The following is a 21,638-nucleotide window of genomic DNA, read 5'->3' as shown; positions in this document are numbered from 1 at the left end:
ATATGAAACCAATATTGGGACTGAAGTCATGGTTTTGCTTGACCACCGATGTTAAAGTCATCAGTCATTGTGTCAATTGATGATGATGATGATGATGATGGTGGTGGTGACGATCCAATTGGTAGTTTGATAACTACTGGATTGATGAGCATGACTTTATCTTACAGATGTTTATAGTTCCTGCTTCTGATTGAAGTTCCTAAACTGCCTCAGGAGCATTTCTCTTATCATAATAAGGAAATTAATTTGTTTTATGTAATGATTAAATGAAGTTGAGGGCCTCAGATTCTGCTGGATGATCTATTAGGGCAGCAGAAATCAATCATTTAACATGAGGCAACAGACCCAGTTAGAGTTGTAAATGATTTCACACTACTATTTGGATAAACTCTGTGACTTTCAAGAAATTCTGATTTTACTCCAATATAAAACAAAACTGCCCAGTTTAATCTCAAATTTGACTCACTAACCAAACGAGGTATGGTGTTTGCTTAAGGCTCCAAGAGCCATGGTAACCATGGTAACCAGTTAAGACATATGTCCTGGAGGAAATCATGCCATCGCCATCAAATCTCAATTTTTTCAATGCTTTATTTATTTTTTTTAAATTAAGTCATGCAAACCATCTCAGAACGTCAACCTGCCTCCTGAGAGCCACAATCAAGTCATATTAATATTTTAATTACCGTGTTAAGGTGAAGCAGCAGAGTTAATTACTCAATTAATGCTCCAAGTTAATTTTTAACCATTTGAAAGGAAGTCAGTCATTATTTAGCTGATTGGCCGATAATAAAGAGTCTAATCTGAATTAATTGGAAGGAGCTCCTCGACCCAGCAGCCTAAATATCAGGAAAAGATATAATTCCTTTTAAAAGGGAAGCGATTTGTTGTAGTTTTTTGTAATTTTTCCCCTCTTTGAGATGAGGAAAGAACTGAGTTCGACGCTGGTGCGTTTGAGCGCAATCATAAAGTTTCCCTTCATCTTAATTATGAGCCTAACTTGTGGCGAACGCAAGGTTGACCGATTTAAAGTCTCTTTATTTCATCACCCGGATAAGGCGTCGCACCTGGACGTCCGTCACGTGCACGGCGCCTCCACACGTGCACTCGGGCACAAATTCTGTTTCAATTAAAAGTGACTTATCACCTTTTCCTAAAACCTGCTTCACACGCCAAAAACCGTCAGTGCTTGAAAGGATCCAAAATGCCATTTTAATTGTTATCAGTTGGATCCCTCCCTCCTACCCCCCCCCCCCCCCCCCAACCCCATCCTACCCCCCCTCCATCCCCCTCCTGCCCCCTCACTCATTTTCCTTTCTTTGGCTGTCTTGGCACAAGCCGCACGGAAATAGACCTAATTAACCGCTCGGCCCGCTGGGAAATCCGCCATGCAAATTAACATTTTCAAAATATCGTAATGATATCATTTGAGACGTTGTGACGCCAGGTTTTCCACAGGCGCACTCGCACATGCGCGTTGTAGTAGCAGGCCGGCCGATCGCTCCGATTTTTAGGTCACCTGGACCGTAAACGGGTGCGTGTCGGGGGTCTACTGGGCCGAGAGGAAGAATGGATCAGCCGGTTTGGCCACTGGCTGGGCACTGGAGCCCAACAAAACCATCTGTCCCAGAGTGAAAGATGAGGGGAGGGGGCGTCAACTCCTCCCCACAGACCCCAGCTTAAAGCTTTTCCATGCAGGAGGAGAGATGTTTTAATTAGGAAGCACGTCCCGGCCACTTTAATGAGTAACTTGGGCTGAGTGCAACAGGAAAGACTGATGGAGCAGAGGCGTAGGGTGGGCGTGGCCTGGGTAAGGGTGGGGGTCCTTCCACCAACACCACCCTCATTTAACACCATATAAAGATTCTGCCCTTCAGGCAGAAGTTTGTGTGATTGAGCGACCCTGAACGCCTCAGATGGTCACGTGTGATAGCAAACCAGGCTGCGTTCAGGAACGTCGGGATCTTTTGGTTTGATGCTAAAAAAAAACTCACAACTCTCAATCCTCGGAGCTGAGGAGCAGGATTATTGATCACACATCAGATCCGCGGTGACACATCAGCCCCCTTTCCCCATCGGGGCTGTCGTAGTTCCTAAAGTTCCCAAATGTTCAGGATATTTCAACTCCTCACCGGCGTCACTGAATCCCACTTCCCTCCGCTTTTTTCACAGGTGGCTTTTAATCCACAGCAGAAGGTTTTCAGTCACTTTTGACAGCGTGTTGGCGAATGAGGCCGTTTAAGCGTTTATTTAATGCTCAACAACATGAGTCAGACGGTGGAATTATTCCAGATAAAGCGCAGCCGGAGGAGAGTACCCCATCCTGACATATGTCTGATTGTTTACTGGTGCATGTTTACATAAATAGTGTTGCACGGAGGGTGGGGGTGGGGTTAAGGGACCTTGGAGGGGGGTTACCAGTATAAGACAGAGCTGGAGAATTAATAACAATTTGTGGCAGATAATTACTTATCAATTAAAGCTGTTATCCCACCTAATTAGGCGACGTTCATTAAATCCAGCTATTTAAAGCGTAATCAAAGTTAGCAGGGCCTGACACCATGACGGCGGAGCGCCCCCTACTGGAAGAGAGGAGGTCAGACCCCGCTCAACCAAAAGCTCGTTCAACACACTTCTGATGGTGAATTTCCCTCAGATAACTTTGTTTGCAAATGTAACCGTAGAATATTAAACGTTCTAAAAGTCATTAAACCTGATCAGCCTCTGTATATCCCCCAGAACTCCTAGTACTTGTGTGCAGTACTTGGACTCTATGTTGACTGCCAGTTTGTTTTAACATTAAACATAAGGAAAATAAATTGTCGAGGACATATGTCATAAAAAATTATGAACTGATCCAATGACTTGGTACTAAATCTGGATAAGTGACTCATCTGTATTTTATGATCTTATCCTCTGTTCTTGTGCAGTTTATTTCTTTTAGAGCTTTAAATCTTTAAAAAAAAAAGAAAAGAAAAGAAAAACCATAATTATATGCAAGCGATTCCTGAAGTTCTTTTCTATAATGTTGGGTTTATACTCTTGTTAAAACGATTCTGCTGTGAAATAATATTAAAAATGGTCTTTTTCTACCTCAAATCTTTCTTATATTAATTCTTTACGGTGCCAATACCTCCACAACATCAATTAAAAATTACAAAGCATACAGTCATCTTTTCTGTGACTTTTTCAGCCCTTTATTTTCCAGGAATCTGAGGCCTACAAAACACAGCATCCCTCACAAGGCCCCCACCAGGAATGAGTTAATTAATATTGGCTCTTGTTGGTTCTAGTTAATGAATGAGTGAATTATGCACCTCTGGGACACCGCCTCCCCGATCGCTTTAAATTATCCCCCACACCCCTCTTCTAACATTGTCCTCCAATTTCCCCACTCTGATCCTGCACTGATGGGGTCCCTGTCAGCTACCAGACCGTGACACACACACACACACACACACACACACAGCCCCTGCAGTCTCCATCTGTCCGTCTTTGTCCTGCTCGAGTGTGTTTTAGTTCTTTGTCTCCGGCACATTTATTGACGCCTCTCTTTTTTTAATTCAACACTTCTGCCTGACCTCGCATCCTCGGCTCAGCGTAGCAAATAACTTCCATCCCATTAACTCATTTGAGAGGGGAGGCTAGTCAAACAAAGGCAGGCTGCAACCTGATCCACACACACGCGCGCACACACACACACACACACACACACACACAAGTTGGTCAGAGAGAGAAAAGATCCATACTATTTGCATTAAAATCTTCATACCGTGAAATTCATTTATAATTACAAAACAGGGCTGTGTGTGTTATGCAGATCAGGGACTCTGTGTGTGTGTGTGTGTGTGTGTGTGTGTGTGTGTGGTGAGAAGCTAAGATTGGTTATTTTGTGATATGCTAAAGCAGAATGTGTGCTGACAGGTTGCAATTATCCCGTTATTGTAATTGTCAGAGTCAATTCTGTGCAGGCAGCATGAGAAAGAGGCGGATTTACTCACGACTGTCTCTCTGACCCGGGGTGTCAGTCTGCTTTTTACAAGCTGATGCTTAAACAAACATGCTGCTGTCAAACCATCACCGACTGTTTGAACACGGGTTCAAACTCTGCTGCCTATAATAGGCGGGTGCGTGAACGTGCCATTTCATGTTAAAGAAAATCTATAGCAATATATATTTAATATCGACAGAACTGATAAAAGAGTAAGTCAGTTAGGTAGTTTACCTGTCCTTAATCTTTAATTTGATCTTGTTAACGTTGCTTTATCTCAGTCATATGGATCAAAGGCGCCCCCTCGTGGTAAAAATGGGACACTACAGTGTCGTCACGCGGTCTTTTAAATTACATTTGAATCTTAAAATAATGTATAAAATATAGCATTAATGTTCCCACGACTACTATTCACACAAACTACACAATGTTGAGTGTGTGCAAATTTCACCTCAATATTACTGCACAAAATAAATTAAAAAAATATCCCCCTTTATTCTGTAGAAAAGATGTACAATATATTGCATAATGACAAAATATCTGATAATATTGCTTTTTCCCAAAACTTCCCATCATCAAAAATTAGATTTAAAATGAGATGTTCTTGATGTTTCGGATTCCGGAGGGACCGTTGATCTTTTAAAAACTTTAATATCAAAGCCACTTGCTCCGATTTTGTGTTACGACTGCCTAAACTGATACCAACGTATGTATCTTGCTACAGGTGTGTCACAATACGTGAAAATATAACCTGCGTTATAACCTAACGCAATATTGTTACAAGAGCTAACGTGGGGAAAGGGATCCGATCACGTGAGCAGCACACCTGAACGCGTTTGCGGTTGATTGAAGCTCTCCAGCCGTTACCTCGCTGACCCGGACCGCCGAGTCCGGCCTGTGTCGGGATTCCTGATGGCCAAACCTCGGAGAGTCCAATTGACCGCACTTCCCCGTCCTTTCCCGTCCTCTTCCTTTACGTCCGATGTCCGGCTGGTGGAGACCCGTCCGGACCGACCCGCCGACACCCACACGGTCCGCCTGTTCCTCAATTTGTTCGAGCCGGATGAGCAGAGTTTCCCAGAGTTCAACTACACTCAGCTCATTGACCGGACGGTGGGATTCCTTCTTAAATTAATGTGAAATAAATCGCAATCTTAACGGTTAAATCCACCTAGGGGCACCAATATTTAGAGCTAAATGTAGAAATATGATTATTTATTATGTTCTTGTCAGGTTCTCATCCAGGATTTAATGGCCATGTTAGCTGTTATTGTGGATTATTCTTCTAATCATGAGTGGTCCACATTTTAGTGCAATGGTACCGAAGATAAAGTCCCACTGAGCAGACTGGAGGAGGAGGAGAGAGAACAGGATGAAACTGCTGCTCTGGTGAAGAAGCTGGAGGAGAAATATGTGAGAAAACAGGAGATGGAAGCATTTTTCAAAAATTTCAATAGTAGAGAAAACTCAGTCGTCTGTCTCTGCAGGGTTCCAAAACCCAGAAAATAGATCGGATTCAGGACCTGATAGATATCGGATATGGTTACGATGAGGACGACTCCTTCATTGACAACTCGGAAGCGGTATGTTAAACTTTCCCCAGTCTTAATCTTGATTTCACATCTGACCGCTCCTCTAACCGGTTTCAGTACGACGAGTTTGTGCCGGCCTGCCTCACCACAACGTTTGGAGGATTCTATGTCAACTCGGGCACTCTGCATTTCCGCCTGACCTCTGACCTGGAGGACACGTCGCATCCGGAAATGTCCAAAGGTGTAAAAGTGAGTAGCGTGAACGTCCTGGTCACTGAATTAATCATTTTGAAACTGGGCTGGTTAACCTTTTATAAAATTCCAGAAACGTAAACGCAATCCAGGAGGGGAGAAGCTGAAAAAGGTGCGCAAAGAAGATGGAGGGATGAAGACCAATGAGGATCCTCAAACCGGGTGAGTGGCGTTTCCCCTCTATGCCGTAAATTCAGCCTCGGCCTGTTCTTTCTTTCTTTCTATCTATCTATCTATCTATCTATCTATCTATCTATCTATCTATCTATCTATCAATCAATCTATCAATCTATCAATCTATCAATCTATCAATCAATCAATCAATCAATCAATCAATCAATCAATCAATCAATCAATCAATCACCCACCCACCCACCCACCCACCCACCCACAGGAAGACAGTGGTGGTGATAGCAACATAAGGAAGAAGGAACACGTGTGTGTATTATCTTCCAGCCTATCTGGAGCAGATGGGGAGAGGAAGAAGAACGTCAGCACACCGAGCGTCCCCAGCATGCTGAAAACGTTTCCGAAGGAAGCGGGCATGCTCGAAATCCCTCTCTGCCCCATGGATGCACCAGAGAGCGGGGTCTCAGGGTTGACCGACCCACTCCTCAGTTTGATCGGATCCACAAATGACCACGCCCTGATCCAGGCGGCCAGCGCTGTGGACTTTGACATTGATTTGGACTCGTTACTGGAGGCCAGCGAAGGGATGGCGGTAACCCAACCTGCTGCAGACCTGCAGCTCTTACTGCCCAACAAAGATGACGTGACTCAAGCTCCGCCCCCAGATGCTCATCTGCAACTCAAGCCTCCTGTAGACCAAACGAATGTAACTTTCCCAAACCAGTATGTCTGCCTGCCAGACGGGGTCCCTCCAGGACTGGCGGCGGCCATTGAGAAGCTCGCAGTGGTGAGGCTGTTTTTTATTTACCAGGTTCACTATAAATGCACCACGTATGCAGATGATGTGTGTTCATTTGTCAGGCTGCCAAGACATCTGAGGGGGAATCAAAACTAAAGTTCTTCACACCAGAGATCAACTCCATCCTGCTGGAGTGAGTTTCCCAGCACACGTCTGTGCTTACAGCATCTATAAGAAGGGAACTGTTGCTAAGCTAATGCTAACACCGTTTCTCCTCCAGCATCGAGTTGCAGTGTCGGGAACACGGCGGACAGCTGCGATCCAAAGTCTACACTCACCTGTCCTCCTTCCTGCCGTGTAGTAGAGACACGGTCCTCAAACGTGTGAAGAAGCTGCTGCTTGCCCACAGGGACAGTGATCCTGAAATCCACCTAGCAGGTTGCCGCGTCCTTACTCTGACGTCTGATTCGTTGACTTCTGACAAGAAGGAGCCTCATGATCGCGGGGATCCCCTGAACAAACTGAAGGAGGCCATCAGCACAGCCATGCTAGACCAGATCACCCATTTCTACGAAATCCGCAAAGCATACGATCAACCCAAGTCAGTTCCTTCTTCTTGGTGTCCAAGATCCTGGACCAAACGTGTTTGAGTTGGGAATAAATGATTGTCCTCGTTTGAATGATCAGAGCACCCGAGGAGGAGACCGATGCCCAACAGAAGCTGAATCTTGCAGTAGAGGACAACGTGGAGGACAGGGGCTGGAAAAGAGGCAGTCCTAAGAAGATGTTCAAATGGACAGAAGAAATCAGGTCAGAGGGTTTTGGATTGTTTAAGTTCCCGCTTTGCCTTCACCTGGGAAAATCTGACCCTTCTGATTGGTGTTGACCTGCAGGGAGTGTCTGAGTCAGGTGTTAAAGGCAAAACTGGAGAAGAACAAGGAGAAAGGCAGCCAAGAGCTGGAGGAGGTCCTGAAAACCCTGCTGGACAAGGAGGTCAAACCGCTGTGGCCCAGAGGATGGATGCAGTCGAGGTAAATGGCAAACTCAGACATTCAGCCATCAAAACCGGACTGATGTGGTGTGTCTCTTCAGAGTTCTGATGAGGGAGAGCAGGAAGCTTTTGGGCCTCCTTCCATCCTTACTGTGAGTAGAAGCTTTAGGAGATGACTCCACCTCTGCAAAAATATAATGTTCTGCTTCAAGAAGACCTGCCTGTGTTTCCAGTGTGAAGAAGGCCCGAGCGGAGAAGAAGCAGGTGGTCAGCAGCGGTCCAGGAGATCCGTTGGTTGACAGTGGCGTTGCTCAGTGTTCTCCACCGATGAGGGGAGCCTCAAAAAAGCCAGAGTATAGACCCAGAGGCACAGAGGGGGCACCTGCGGGTTCCTCAACATCTGTGGAGTCTGCTGGATGTCCTCTGGTCACGTCTGCCCCTGGCCCGTCGCCCCTGAACCTCCTCGCTGATCAGGTGCCAGAGCAGCCCCTGCTGGTGCCCCAGGAGCTTCTGGCCGCGGCCATCGCTAAATATAACCACTCGGTGAGGAGCTGGAGCTTTGCACTGGATACCAAAAGCCCTCCGCTGCCTCCTCCACCCCCTCAGTCCAGCCCTGTGGAGTTCCCAGTGAGAGGGGTGTACCACCTGCTGCCGCTGGGAGACTTCTCCGGATACATGGATGCTGGTCAGCCCACAGACGGTGCTGATGCCGCCATCCAGTGAGGACAGGCGGCGAGTTTGATCCAATGTAAGTAAACACAACACAATTCTCAGCCCAGTTTCATCCTGGACAGAACAGAACGTGGGTGTAGATCCAAAATAACAAGATTGAATGCATCACTGGGAAAACCTGCTGAACGGATTCCAGACTTCAGCACCTCCAAATTCATTCCACTAGATTTTTGGTGGAAAAATCCCATTGTAATCCCCCAAAACCCATCCGTCCCTAGTAAAAACATGCCTGTCCTGTGTCTGCAACAAAAATAACCCTCATCATCTTTCCTTCAGATAGCTCCTGATGGGGTCCAGAACACTGGGAATCATTCAGATACTCATGGAGTTTCAGAAATTCCCACTTGGTTGTTATCCTGCAGACGAACCAGTTCCTTCATTGGGGTTTGAAGCACTTTAATAAAGAGCAGAGAAACAGCTGATGTTCAGATTCAACAGTGTTGGTTTGGGATGGGGGGGGGGGGCACTCTTTGGATTAATAAAATGTCACATTTGAAGATGCGATGCAACCTTGTACAGTGTAAATAAAATAGCCAATAAAATACTGACTCACTTGAGGATTGTTTGCCTGAATCCTGCTGCCGTTAAGTGAGAGGGCTCAAAATTCAGTGATTCACAAAGTCTCTATTTTCTAGATATCAACACTAATCAGTGTTTCGGAATAACAAAACTCCTGTTTTGAGCCTTTTCTGGACTCCAGCATCTTTGTTTCTTTAGGATTTTCGCATCAGAAAATGGACCTCTTCAGAAGGGCGACTTTAATCAGCTTATAAAGAGCAATGTTAAACTTGGCCAACAACCAACCGGTGTGGTTGAAGGAGAAAGTTTAACTGGTATCACAGTTCTTGCAGTTGGTTGTGAGAAAGAGAGCACGTAGTCCTTCAGCAGGGTTTTACATGCAGTTAATGATCTGTATGAGCACCACAAGCAGCAGGAAATATCTGTCACAGCTGTTTGTGCTTCCTGGAAAGGGTGGGGAAAAAAAGGATGATTCAAAAAAATTTCCTCCACATCAAAAGTGAAATGAGGTTTCTGACCTACCGTGACCTAGTACTTCCACCTCCACTGTAAAGTTTTTCAGTTCCAGTAGCCACCGGGCCAGGGCGGTGTATTTCCCAGCATCCTCTCTGCGGGCGCGGGCCGGCAGGACAACCACCTCGCCGTTTCTGTACCAGGTAACGAAAGGTGGAGGGTTCCCTCTCACCTCGCAGCTGAGGCGCTCTCCCTCCCTCACCTGCAGTTTGGTGGGACAGATGAGCTGAGGATCGACTGGAAAAGTAAATGGAGGAAAGCACTTAGCATTGGCAGCGCTAGCCATGAAGGGATCCATAAGCTAACGTCAAAGGCCAGCTAGACGGTCCTGGAACTGAGGTCGACTCACAGAGGACTGCGGCTGTTATTTTCTCTGACGTCATCACCGGGGGATGCCGGGGTCCATTGGGTCCCAGCATCAGCTTGGCCTCACACCAGTACTGGACTCCATCGTCATCTCTGTGAGGACTGATGGTCAGCGTGAAGACTTCAGTTGCTGGGGTTGTGACGCAGTTTTTGGCCTGCAGCGTGCCTAAGGCAGCCGTTCCTTTATAGAAGGTCACGGTGAGGTTCTCCACGGGAGCAACATCCTGCACATCGCACTGCAGCGTGTACTGCCGGCCCTCCAGCAGCGGTCCGGTGTGGTTCACAAAGCTGATGGAGACGGCCTCTGGAAGCTCTGTGAAAACAGGTCAGCAGATGAACCACACGGACGACTCCCAAGGCCTTTCCCGGCATGACGAAACTCACTGTAGACTAAAACGGGGAGCTTCAGGGAGCACTGCCGCCACTGGTATGAGAGGGCAAAGCACGTCAGTTTGATGTCCCACTCGGTCATCCTCTCCACGTTCCACACGAGGAACCGCTCCATTGTTGGATCAGGAGGCCCCTTGAACTGAACAGGTGCCACAAAGTCTGGTCTTTCTTTCTCCCCTGACTTTGTTACCAGTGAGACCTCCCAGCCGAGGATTTCAAACTCCATTTGGTTCACCGAGCAGTTCAGAGTGACCGGATCTCCAAACCTGTGATGAGAAGGCGACACAAAACTAAATAGAACACGCCAGAGTGACCTCTGGACTACCCTGGAATTAGACGCATACCTGATGACCAGAACGGAGGGTGATATCGTCAGGGGGCACCTGTCCTGCGCCGAGCCGCTAGGGGGATGGGCGCTGGTGGCAGGAGGTGGAGCAGGTGTATTAATGTAAAGATGAGAGGAGGAGGCTGAGGTCAAGGGGAGGGAAAGACACAAAATACCTTTTAATAGGCAGGAAAAACTGGAGAAGTGTTTTTCTGCTCTAACATCTTTTCTCTCTACTTAGCGGAGGGTGGGGGCAGCTGAAATTTGCCATCTTGCAGAATATTGCTCCTTTTAGCTGAAATCGCGAACAATAGTTTCATTGGGCCCTGAATCCACCCAGCGTGTTCCTCTGAGGAAGGAAGGACACCCTGCCCAAGTCAATAGAACTCGCTCCTCTTTTCTGTGACTATTGTTCCACTGGATCCTGTGGTTGTTCTCCTGCCTATCAGATGATCGCTCATTAGGGTGTGTGACAGGGAGAGAGAAACGCCTGGTCTGTGACTTTGGCTGATCGAAGATTAGGCTGATTCACTCCCTTGAAATAAACAGTCTGGAGTCCAGTGAAAGTGTTAGAGAATCCTTTCAGACACGATTTAAGGAAAACACAGAATCAACATTTTGCTGCTGTGTCTGGGGAAGCTGGCTGTTTCATTCAAACACTTTGTTGCCTTTAACAATAAAATTGCAGAATTTTGTGGTGGCAGGTTGAAATAATCAAGGTCACATGTTGGAAAGCTGTGCTCGTATTCTACCGTCACTACTGTGATCACACACACACACACAGTTTTTATGATTAAATTAAGCTTTGATGGATTTAATCAAGACAATTATAAATGAGCCTGTGGTTCATCTCAGTTGTGAGGAGGCATCTCTGATTCTAACTGTACCTGTGTGTGTCTGTGTGTGTTTACACTCACCCGAGCTGCTCAGGCTGAGCAGTAACAGCGTGATGGTCCATCCAGATGTTGTCATCCTTCACGTTCCCTTCAGAGTCTCCCGTCTCTCTCAAATGCCCGTTACTGACTGTGTGACACCAGCAGCGTCGTGGACCTAAGCTTCTAAGAAAAGCATGGGTGGGTAAGTGTGTGTTTTGCTTGTGTGATCCTGAAACTGGTGATGAGGAGATTCCTTTTGCCCTGGCCTCTGAAACCCATGGTGGGCGTTCTCTGTTGGTATATCAGAAGAGGAAGGAAGGGAGGGTCAAGAATAATGTGGTTCTGCGGAGGGCAAGAATGAGTGTGAGCAGGGTGTCACACGTGGTAGCTGTGACAAGGATGTGACGACGCGCCAGCTGCGGTGGCCTCTTCTAGCCTTCACTTTTGCTCAAAGTCAATTATAACATTATTTTAAGACTGCAATAACATTTTTTGTGACTCTGATGCCTTAAAGGTTCTCCTGTAACTTAACAGTGGAAGTGTTTGATACATAAATGTTCATCTTGGGGTGTGATTACACCCATTTGCTGCATATGGGCTAGAACAGAGGTGTCAAACTCAAATACCCAGTGGGCCAAAATTCAAAACTGGGACAAAGTCACGGGCCAACATTGATATTTATTGAAAAAAAATCTTCCTCCAGTTATAACACGGAACCTTTTGGTATGGACCCAAACTAGTTTTGCTCCACAACTGAACATGGAACAAGTAAAGCTTAACACAATACAATATATAATTTATTATTGCACACATGCAAAATCGAAATTCAAATAAAAAAAACACATCACTGGCATTCATTTCTTCTCTTTTAAATTTCAACAGTAATCTTTTTCCATTGTAAGTTAATGTAATGTAAATGTAATCCCTTTTCATCTCTTCTACTTTCTGGCACCTTTGAGTCATTTCCAGGTGCTTGTGTTTGTCTTGGTATTGCATTTAATAGTGTCATCTGTTGTTGTTCTCCTTGTAATGCACATTGGCTCCACATACAAGACAGACAGGTCCATCCTTTCTTTTTACCATTTTTCAGAGGGGTAGTGCGGTGCCAGAATTAGCATTAGCATATAAGGTCGCTATGACTGCTTCCTCTTTCTTGGTGGTTGGCAAGCCACATATTGATGCATTACCACCACCAACTGATGTGTAGTGTGGATTCTCACACCAAAAAACTAGCAGAGCATTCTGGTATTTGTAGTTTTAGCACATGCGCTTTAAGCGATAATACCGGTGTGCCAGCTCTAATAGTCAATTGGTATGGCTTCGGAGGCCAAATATAATTACATTGCAGGCCAAATTTGGCCCACGGGGCAGAGTTTGACACCTATGGGCTAGAAAGTGACCCTCAGGATGAGTCGGGTTGAGGCTGTACAGGTGATGTTTGGCGACCTCTAGTGGCAAGAACAGATCAAAGACATCGAATATCCGTCCTCGAGTTTTTTTTTAAAATTATCAGTCTGGTTTTCCACTGTTGCTTAACAGCCGTTTCCTGAAAAAGCGAAACCCTAACCCACGACGACGGTGAACGTTTATTTCATGTCAACGAAGTAGCAGCTTTAAATAAATCACACTGATTCTTTAAAAAACGATTTCTTTCGGATTTTGAGGAACTAATTTTGCTGCGATTTTCGAAAACAAAGGTCAGTAAAGTTGCTGCTTTTCACTTTGACTGAAATCGTCCACGGTACTTGCACAAACGTGTCGTTTGCAATTGATTTATTGTAATTTTAAAGCCATGAAGCTGTTATGCTGTTATTTTTCGATATTAATCCTGCTAATACGGAATTACGCAGAAGACTCCTGTTTAGTTGCTTTGTGATGTAAATTTCCAAACACATTAAAGAAACCCGCCATGTCTCTGCTTCACACGGCCGATATACGATGGTGAATTAATTTGGTTTATTTGAAGAAAGGTTAGTGTTTTCGGCTTAAATCCTCTTAAACGTTGAATTTCACTTTCAGAACATTTTTTACTTCCTGACCCCCCCCCCCCTTTTCATTTCGCGCGCAGCCACGAGCCGATCGCGTGAGTAATCACTGTAGTTACCGCCACAGCTGCTGAACTCTTTTTTAACTTCCTCCTCAGTGTGAGAAAAGATGCTGATTCAGGAGCTGCTACTCAAGATCCTGGAAGACCTGCTGAAGGAAGACTTTAAAACCTTTAAGTGGTACCTCACACTGGATTTGTTGGAAAACTGTAATCCCATCCCCAGAGCCCACCTGCAGGATGCATCCCGCATTGAAACTGTGGATAAACTACTGAGGAGCTACAGCGAAGAGACGGCAGTGAAGATCACCAACGAGGCCCTGAGGAGGATGAATATGACCAAGGCCTCAGAGGAGTTAATGAGTGCATACGCTCCAGGTGAGACTGACAGAAACACAACTCACAGGTCTGTATCAGACTCAGTGTTCTGAAGATCTCTGTTGCATCCTTCCATTCACAGAGAGGAGTACTCCATCTTCCTCCTCTGGTGGAGCACCCCGTCCCATGATGACAGCGGAGGGGGGGAGCACGATCATCGCTCCAACCATCTCAGTTGCCGGCAATGCGTGCAATATAACCATCGGCAAATAAACTAACCAGCTGCAACCAGAGCCGGACATCAACCAAAGTCTTCCTACAGTTTTAAAATTATATTTAAACAGATAACTGATTTTTTTTAAATGTTTTTTTAAATATATAAAAATCACAATACTTGACAAAAGTATGACAATATGAATGAATGTAACAAGTATAATGTGATTAATGTAATGTGAGTAATGTAGTTTCAGAGTTTGCCATTGTGGTTTATCTCTTTTTGGCCAAGAAGCTGGGATCATGTTAAACTATTTTCAATAATAATAACAAAACAACACCACTATTATAGTTTGCTCTTTCTTCAAGCAGTTTGAACATGTATATACATGTTGGAACTTTATTTCTAAGTAAACAGCTGTAAAACAAGCCATGTAGCCTGTCCTTGAATTTTACTGTAAATATTTAGTTGTGCTTCTTTCTTGAAGTCTTACAAGAGGGTTTGTTCTGTAATAATTTGGAGCTGCTGTTTTAAGGCTTTTAAAGTTTTTCAGTGCTCACATTTATCCTGTAGCGCCGTTCAAATGTCGACAGGGAATAATTTATTCCAAGTGTGAGTTTATCTGTCTACAGAGCAACTAGCTGATCCAATCCAACGTGGAATTTATGGGACTCATCAGCAGTTTAACCGGAAACTCGCACACGCATAATAAAAACCCCAGATAATTCGGTCCGTTTGATATATTATAAGCAAAGCACCCAATGGCATTGTGGATATTCAATATTTAATCACAAAAACATTTATACCTGCTAATTTATGCTATTGAAAATGCGCAGCGCGAGCTTAAGACCACGTGACCCGGAAGTGTGCGCCAATGTTGGCGTGACGTCTTGTCCTGGAGTCAAACCAGGAAGTCCGAGTTTGTTAATTGAAGGCTAACTGGTACCTTTCACGATGTACTCACCTTTGGGAATTTGGAAAGCTCACAGTTAATTGAGAAACATCCCGTTAAATAAGTAACAGTGTGGATTTAAATAATAGTAGCGCTTCACCTTGCCTCGTTTCATACTAGGACTACTTGATTCCTCGCTATTTAACCATCTGGCTAAGACTTTCGTTAGCTAACATTAGCGGTTGTCGCTAGCAGGTCGAGAAGTGACTAGTGATGGCTGTGGCACACAAGGGTTGTGTCGTGGCTGCATATTTACTCCTAACACTGCTGTCGGCGTGCAAAGCTAGGATACACAAGCTCACTTTAAATGTAAGACCGCTCTCTTAGGAATTTCAGTCGGCGTTACCGAGCTAACGCTAAGCAATGTACCGATTGGAGTCCTCCAATCCTATTTTGATATTGTTAGCTAGTGGTTTATTTAGCTTACATGAATTGTGATGTGGAATAGCGGTCACGCTGTGACTTAGAATAACATGATTGTTGTGATGGTGATATAACTCACAACAGGATTTATTTCTTTAAGTTAACGTGTGACTGTTAGTTGTCCAATAGTGATGTGTTAAGCAATTTGTCAAGTATGACTTTTGATTGTCGCTGTCTTTGCAGAACGAAACTCGATCTTATGTGGATCTCAACAACTTTGGTTTCTTTCCCAACGGGACTCTGGATGTCAACTTGACTTCTTTGCGTCTTCCAGAAAAGCTGGTCAACGGCAGCGCATACCCTGTAAGTGCGTGCGTGTGTTCCACGTATTTATAAACGTGTTAAATGACGTGGGCTTTTTAGGGAGGGTTATTTGTACATGATTGATTGATTTGATAACGTATATTCAGAGGACAGGCTGCTATAACCATATTTCTGTACAAATGGTATTTTTGGAGGAGATATAATCTTGCTTTATGTATCACAATCTTGTGACACGTTGCATATTTTGGCTGGTTTGTGATGTAAGTTTGGGTGATTTAGACAAAGAAGTGTGTGTGTGTGTGTGTGTGGGGGGGGGGGCAGGAATAGGAAGATAAACGTTTTCCTTGGTGATGGAGGAAATTGTGCAATGTTAAAATGACCTATAGAGAAATTAAACAGCTTTCTGTTAGGAGATAAAAAACAATGTCTGTTACTGTGTTCAATTTGGTCCCAACAAAGTTCTGTGACTTAGCGCGTTCAAGACATTGTTTGCACAATATTGAACAGGTTTTGCTGGTACTGTATTATTGACTTTCTTAATAGATATGGCAGCGTTCTATGACAATGAAAGATAGGCATTATGTGGTGTTGTTTCTTTATTCACTGGAGAAAAAGACAAAATTACCATTGGTACTGAAAGTGCAGTTTGGTTAGTTTGTGAGTCACTTTGAAAGACCACTAACTGTAGCCCACTTTCATCTTTATGAATATTGCTAAATCAATTGATGCTACATGCCTTGGCACCAACGTCTGATCTCATCTTGTACCCTCTCTTCAGATTGGTTTCAGCCTGTCGAGGTCCCGTGTAAATGGAGTCATGTCCTACGCAGTGAGTGCATCTTTATTTCTTTAGAATATAAAAAAACACGAGATTCAGATCAGATGTACCGTAATTTCTGGACTACAGAGCGCACCTGATTAAAAGCCGCATAATCTAATTTTAGAAAGAAAATCAATTTTGTACTTATACAAGCCGCACCGGATTTTAGGCCGCAGGTCCCACGTAGTAATATGAAAAATTAGATCGACAACATTCAGTACCGGTATATGTTTTTATTACTATAAGAGATGAGTCACTGACGAGTGACAGACAGGTAAGGAACATCAGCCACTCTTTTCACTTGTATGTTTATACAGAGACCTTAAATCCAATTTTTATCACGTCAAGATTTTTTAACTTTTCTTTTAATTTAATCCGTTTAGCAACATAAACAAATATATTCTACCGGTAAATGCTTTTTTTTTTTTCTAACTGTGTCTGTAACGTAGCTACCGTGAAATATACGTTTGTATCAGCTACACACAAATTTCGTTGTTTATGCTTTTTTACTCAAACAATAAACAATCTAAAACCCCCCGATGGCCCACCTCTAAAATCTTCTGTTTTCATGGCGGTGGTGATTTATTTTGCCTTCCGTCTGATTTGTACAGCGGAAAGACCGCGGCCGCCTGCTCTCTGTGTGTCGACCCAGTCTTCCAGAACGTTTTCAAGTTCGGGCCACCTGCGATGTTTACGTCTAAAAGCTTTTGTTGTCTTTTTGCTTTGGATCAGTTCTTCATGCTGCCGTCTCCACCTTCTCGCCATTGATTACCGTAACGTATGCCAAGATTACGTGCGCCAGCTCAATTTCCTTCTTCAACCGCCAGAGTGATCGCTTTTAACTTAAAAGCCGCATCATATGCTTTTCTTCTAGTATTTTCCATGCTGATGAGGGTTAGTAAAAATGACTGATTCACAATAGTTGTGATAGTGCGCCACGAAAAAAAAACATAAATAAGCCGTACTGTAGAATAGGCGCGGTGTTTAAAGTGAGGAAAAAAGTAGCAGCTTATAGTCCAGAAATTACGGTATGTGGTTTTCAATAATCTATGCTAGTCAACTTTCCAACTACGCTGTAAAATGTTCCAGATTCAGATGGTTTTATGGTGAAAAGGGGGGTGTTTATAGTCTATTTGACTGTTTGTTTCTTCCAGGCAAAAGACATGGAGACATGTCTGCTCAGTGACACACAGCTGAGCAACACTGAGCCTCTCATTCTCTTCATCATTGATATCAACACTCCCAGGTTAGTGCTTTACCATCTTTCTGTAAAATTGTCTTTCACTGTGGTTTCAATAGCTTTGAACACTGAGTTTTTTTCTTTTATGTAGCGTCAATGTGAAAGTTTTGGGTCAGCCAGACAACATTTTAATCTCAAAACAGAAGCCTGAAGCACCTAAAGGTAAGATTTTCAGTTCTTCTTTCACTTATGTTGATAAATGTGAACATCTCCTCACTGTCTGACTGTTTATTGTAGGTGAGAGGAAGACCAGGGAGGCGCCCGCTTCTGTTAAAACTGAAAAGATTAAACAATCAGACAGTGGCGACAAAAATGCATCACAGCAAGCTAGCAAAAAGGGGGAGAAGCCTCAAGATCAGGAGGAAAAGATGCCTCCTGCAGTTGAAGCAAAGAAAACAGAAGAAACTGAGTTCAATGTAAGAAATGTTTGTCTTTTCATGTGATGAATTGATGGAAGCAGAATTTAATATACTTTTATTGCTTTTTCTATATTCTAGCTGAAGGAGCTCAACAAGCTGACTTTAGATTTGGGCAAACACAAAGGCTCCTACAACTTCAGTGTAAGTAAAGCTGCTGTGGGAGTGTTAACACACGCATACATAATATGTTGCTAATAAGAATATTACTGTGCTCAGTGAGGTCATTTCCTGTTGTCTCTCCCATAGTTTCACATGACATTCGGCGTGGAAGCTCAGGGTCTGTACAGCCTCAAGTTCCACTACTGTCAAAACATTCTGAACAGAGAGGCATTGCCGTACTCCCTCACTGTGAGTTGAGCATGTGTTGGTGCACGTGTGTGTAATAGATTCGTGCGTTAGAACTTTAACTTCTCTGCAGGTGGAGGTGACGGAGAAGAATCCGGGGGGCTACCTGTCAGCAGCAGAAATCCCGCTGTCGCGCCTGTATATCGGCATGGCGGGGGTCTTCTTCACCGCGGCTATGATCTGGGTGTACACGCTCATGAAGCACAGGTACAGCTACATCATGTAACATTTAGGGATCCACTGGTCCCTCGTGGCGTTGGCCTTTTCCTACCAACACCCAATCAAGCAACGTTGCCTTGAGCTAAATGCTAACGGGAGGATACAAACATGTTAAAAAGGTCGTGCAAACATACAGGTGTTAAGGTTTGCTGTGTTCTATGAAAGGCTGATGCCTTGTACTATTTGATAAATATTAATTTGCCGACGCAGATTGACATTACGAGCTATTGCTGATGGATTTGTCAGCTTTTGGCTTAGACTGCATCCTTGTCCTTGCAGGTACAGTGTATTCAAGATCCACTGGCTAATGGCAGCGCTGGCTTTCACTAAATCGGCATCTTTGGTTTTCCACAGTGTAAGTTAATGGTCATTTACTGCTATGATTTGCTCCAACCTGATGTTAATTCTGATTTTATTCTATTACTTTGTGCGTCTTGGTTTTCAGATCAATTTTCACTTCATCAACTCGAAGGGTCACCCGATCGAAGGCTGGGCCGTCATGTATTATATCACACACTTGTAAGTGGACTTCCATCAGCATTTGGAGTTTTAAAGCAGCATATTTCTGCCTAAACATATTGATGACATGTTCCCTGTAGACTCAAGGGGGCGCTCCTCTTCATCACACTGGCTCTGATTGGCACCGGCTGGGCTTTTGTCAAATACATCCTGTCTGACAAGGAAAAGAAGATATTTATGATCGTCATCCCTCTGCAGGTGCGTGGACGCGACGCACCTTTTCATGGATGATTTCTATTGTTGATCCACTCACCTGTCGTCCTCCAGGTCCTTGCTAACGTTGCCTACATCATCATCGAGTCCACAGAGGAAGGTTCCACCGAGTATTACCTGTGGAAGAATATCCTCTTCCTGGTCGACCTCATCTGCTGTGGAGCCATCCTGTTCCCTGTTGTCTGGTCAGTGGTGTGTGTGTGTGTGTGTGTGTGTGTGTGTGTGTTACCGGGGTTGCTCCTGTAAAAGGTGTGTTTGTAGTTCTCTAACACGCCTCTCTGCAGGTCCATCCGTCACCTCCAAGAAGCTTCCACTACAGATGGCAAAGGTGAGCAAACACGTGTTTCCCAGCAAAACCTCCCTTTCTCTTCTGTGGTTGTGACCTTTGGGCCTCGTGTTTTTCAGCCGCGGTCAATTTGGAGAAGCTCAAACTCTTCCGGCACTATTACGTCATGGTGAGGACGTTTTCATCCACTCATCTCCTCCGATCGCCACTTAAATACGCTTCGGCTCACCTGACGCAACCTTTTTTTTTCTTTTCAAGATCGTTTGCTACATCTACTTTACACGGATCATCGCCATTCTGCTCAAAGTCACTCTGCCTTTCCAGTGGCAGTGGTGCTTCGAGGTGAGGCAACCTTGCGTTTCTCCATCCCGTCATTTTTGCTGTCTTTTCCAGTCATCCTCACCCTTTCCCATTCTCTTCAGTTTCTCGTGGAGTTGTCCACTCTCATCTTCTTTGTGTTGACGGGCTACAAGTTCAGACCAGCGTCCAATAACCCCTACCTGCAACTTCCTCAGGATGAGGAGGACGTAGAGATGGATGAAGTGTGAGTCGAGTTTTGTAGCTCTTAGCTGCTGGCGGTTATCCCTGAAAACTCTCCTCTGCAGAATTCCGGATTTTTAACACTGCCTTGTTTCTCCAGAGTCACGGAGTCCGGCGTACTGGAGGGGATTTCCAAAGTCAAGAAGACGTGCAACGGACGCGATCGTCAGAAAGAGTCCAATTTGTGAGCGGGAAGCTGCGCCTTTGTTTGGGAGGGGTGTCCACTGATCGTCCCCAGCCCGGCCGACTTGGCGTGGGGGCACACTTGGACCAAGGCACTCCACCCCCAGTGACAGTTTTTCTTTTTATACTCCTGACCTGGTTGCAGTGGCCCCGCCCGCTGACTGGCTATGCAAAAAAATCAAAAATACAAACAAAAAATAGAACTACAACAGAACTATTATTGGATGTTTGTGGGTTCTCCAGAGCACCTGGAAATGGCCTGACATTCTTTTGACGCTCGCTCTCCCTCCCTCTCTCATTCTCTCTCTTTTCCAAAGATTATTATTATTTTAGAGAAACATTTGCTGTTTTCTCTGTTCTAATATCTGCTATTTAAAATGTTACTTTCTGCTTGTTAGGAGTGTTTGTGAGTGTGTGTGTGTGTGTGTGTGAGAGGGATTAGAGACAACACACAGCCTTGGACCCCCCCCAGCCTGACTCAGGTAAAAGGCTCAGCAGTGATATCATTGACACTGTTCAGGGCTCTGTAATGTCCGGGGGGGTCATTACGTAACATCGCCACATTGTACAGGCCACCTTCTGCTTTTCTTTTAGATTTAAACGTGTGGGTTTAAGAGGGAGTGTATTTCAGAAAATTGCTTCACCGCAATTTGAAAAGTGGTATTTCAGTGTTATCATTTCGTTGGTCGTCAGTGTAGCACTCTGGCGGTTGAGTTTAAGGTTACGGCGCCACGTGGGCCATGAATAAACCAGAATTCTGCTCCATCAGCAGCAGCCGCGCTCTTTGTCCTCGTTTTAATGGCCACACAGTCCTGTCTGAGCAGAGTTCACCAATGTTTTTTTTTCTTTTTTACCTTTTTGCTTTTGTTGTGATCTTTATCAATTACGGGGGGGGGGGTTATTGGTGAAAGCTTAAACGTGCGTGCAGCCAGGCGGAGCCGAGATGGCCGTTGTAAATAATTTAAAGACACGTGTTGGTTCAAAACATGCCAGCCAGGAGAACTGCGTGTAAAGACTCTAATGCCACATTTTTAAATGGACAGATGCGAGACAGAAGCCAGACGCACGGACGGGCGTGTGAAACTTTGGTGTTGAGCTGTTTGATGTCTGTCTGAATTGTTCTAATAAAGTGGTTCTGAGAAGAACCTTCAACATCACCCATAACAAAAGTGTGTCACTGGTACTGGTGGATGTCAAAAGGCACAAATGTTTTTGCTGAGTGATATTAAACTGCATTTCAACATAAAAACACTCTTAAAGTAGTCTCCATCAAGAACAGCTTGGG

General features: G+C 44.6%; 4 protein-coding genes across 8 annotated transcripts; 3 read left to right on the top strand and 1 right to left on the bottom strand.

Moving 5' to 3' along the window:
* Positions 1–4,707: 4,707 nt before the first annotated feature.
* Positions 4,708–8,923, top strand: ubn1 (ubinuclein 1). Of its 4 annotated transcripts, none has more exons than XM_029851292.1 (13): positions 4,708–5,104; positions 5,303–5,404; positions 5,479–5,574; positions 5,641–5,772; positions 5,849–5,937; positions 6,232–6,691; positions 6,766–6,836; positions 6,924–7,244; positions 7,331–7,453; positions 7,537–7,674; positions 7,736–7,786; positions 7,868–8,366; positions 8,647–8,923. In XM_029851292.1, the coding sequence occupies exons 1-12, from the start codon at positions 4,904–4,906 to the stop codon at positions 8,355–8,357; spliced, it is 2,274 nt and encodes a 757-aa protein (XP_029707152.1). In that variant the 5' UTR covers positions 4,708–4,903; the 3' UTR covers positions 8,358–8,366; positions 8,647–8,923. The 4 variants fall into 4 exon arrangements, with proteins under 4 accessions (XP_029707152.1, XP_003972424.2, XP_029707151.1 ...); XM_003972375.3 differs by having other exon boundaries at positions 8,643–8,923; XM_029851291.1 differs by having other exon boundaries at positions 7,868–8,382.
* LOC101077656 (uncharacterized) lies at positions 8,810–11,629 on the bottom strand. 2 transcript variants are annotated; one of them, XM_011612850.2, is made up of 6 exons: positions 11,397–11,627; positions 10,499–10,622; positions 10,149–10,420; positions 9,748–10,077; positions 9,408–9,635; positions 8,810–9,329 (listed from the first exon to the last, which is right to left on the bottom strand). In XM_011612850.2, exons 1-6 carry the CDS (start codon positions 11,449–11,451, stop codon positions 9,259–9,261), a joined length of 1,080 nt encoding a protein of 359 aa, XP_011611152.2. In that variant the 5' UTR covers positions 11,452–11,627; the 3' UTR covers positions 8,810–9,258. The 2 variants fall into 2 exon arrangements, with proteins under 2 accessions (XP_011611152.2, XP_029707153.1); XM_029851293.1 differs by having other exon boundaries at positions 9,158–9,329; positions 9,408–9,600; positions 11,397–11,629.
* Positions 11,630–12,858: 1,229 nt separating this feature from the next.
* LOC115253293 (uncharacterized) lies at positions 12,859–14,359 on the top strand. Its single transcript, XM_029850928.1, has 3 exons — positions 12,859–13,051; positions 13,498–13,776; positions 13,859–14,359. The coding sequence occupies exons 2-3, from the start codon at positions 13,509–13,511 to the stop codon at positions 13,987–13,989; spliced, it is 399 nt and encodes a 132-aa protein (XP_029706788.1). The 5' UTR covers positions 12,859–13,051; positions 13,498–13,508; the 3' UTR covers positions 13,990–14,359.
* Positions 14,360–14,820: 461 nt separating this feature from the next.
* gpr108 (G protein-coupled receptor 108) lies at positions 14,821–21,596 on the top strand. Its single transcript, XM_003972377.3, has 18 exons — positions 14,821–15,191; positions 15,489–15,608; positions 16,348–16,398; positions 17,544–17,635; positions 17,721–17,791; positions 17,867–18,045; positions 18,127–18,189; positions 18,295–18,396; positions 18,467–18,600; positions 18,892–18,967; positions 19,058–19,131; positions 19,212–19,329; positions 19,399–19,529; positions 19,629–19,672; positions 19,750–19,799; positions 19,889–19,972; positions 20,053–20,174; positions 20,271–21,596. Exons 1-18 carry the CDS (start codon positions 15,096–15,098, stop codon positions 20,356–20,358), a joined length of 1,695 nt encoding a protein of 564 aa, XP_003972426.1. The 5' UTR covers positions 14,821–15,095; the 3' UTR covers positions 20,359–21,596.
* Positions 21,597–21,638: the final 42 nt, after the last annotated feature.

This window comes from Takifugu rubripes, chromosome 17 (assembly GCF_901000725.2).
Source record: "Takifugu rubripes chromosome 17, fTakRub1.2, whole genome shotgun sequence".
Classification (NCBI taxonomy): Eukaryota; Metazoa; Chordata; class Actinopteri; order Tetraodontiformes; family Tetraodontidae; genus Takifugu; species Takifugu rubripes.
The sequence above is the reverse complement of the archived record's forward strand: the minus strand, read 5'-3'. Positions and strand labels throughout refer to the sequence as shown.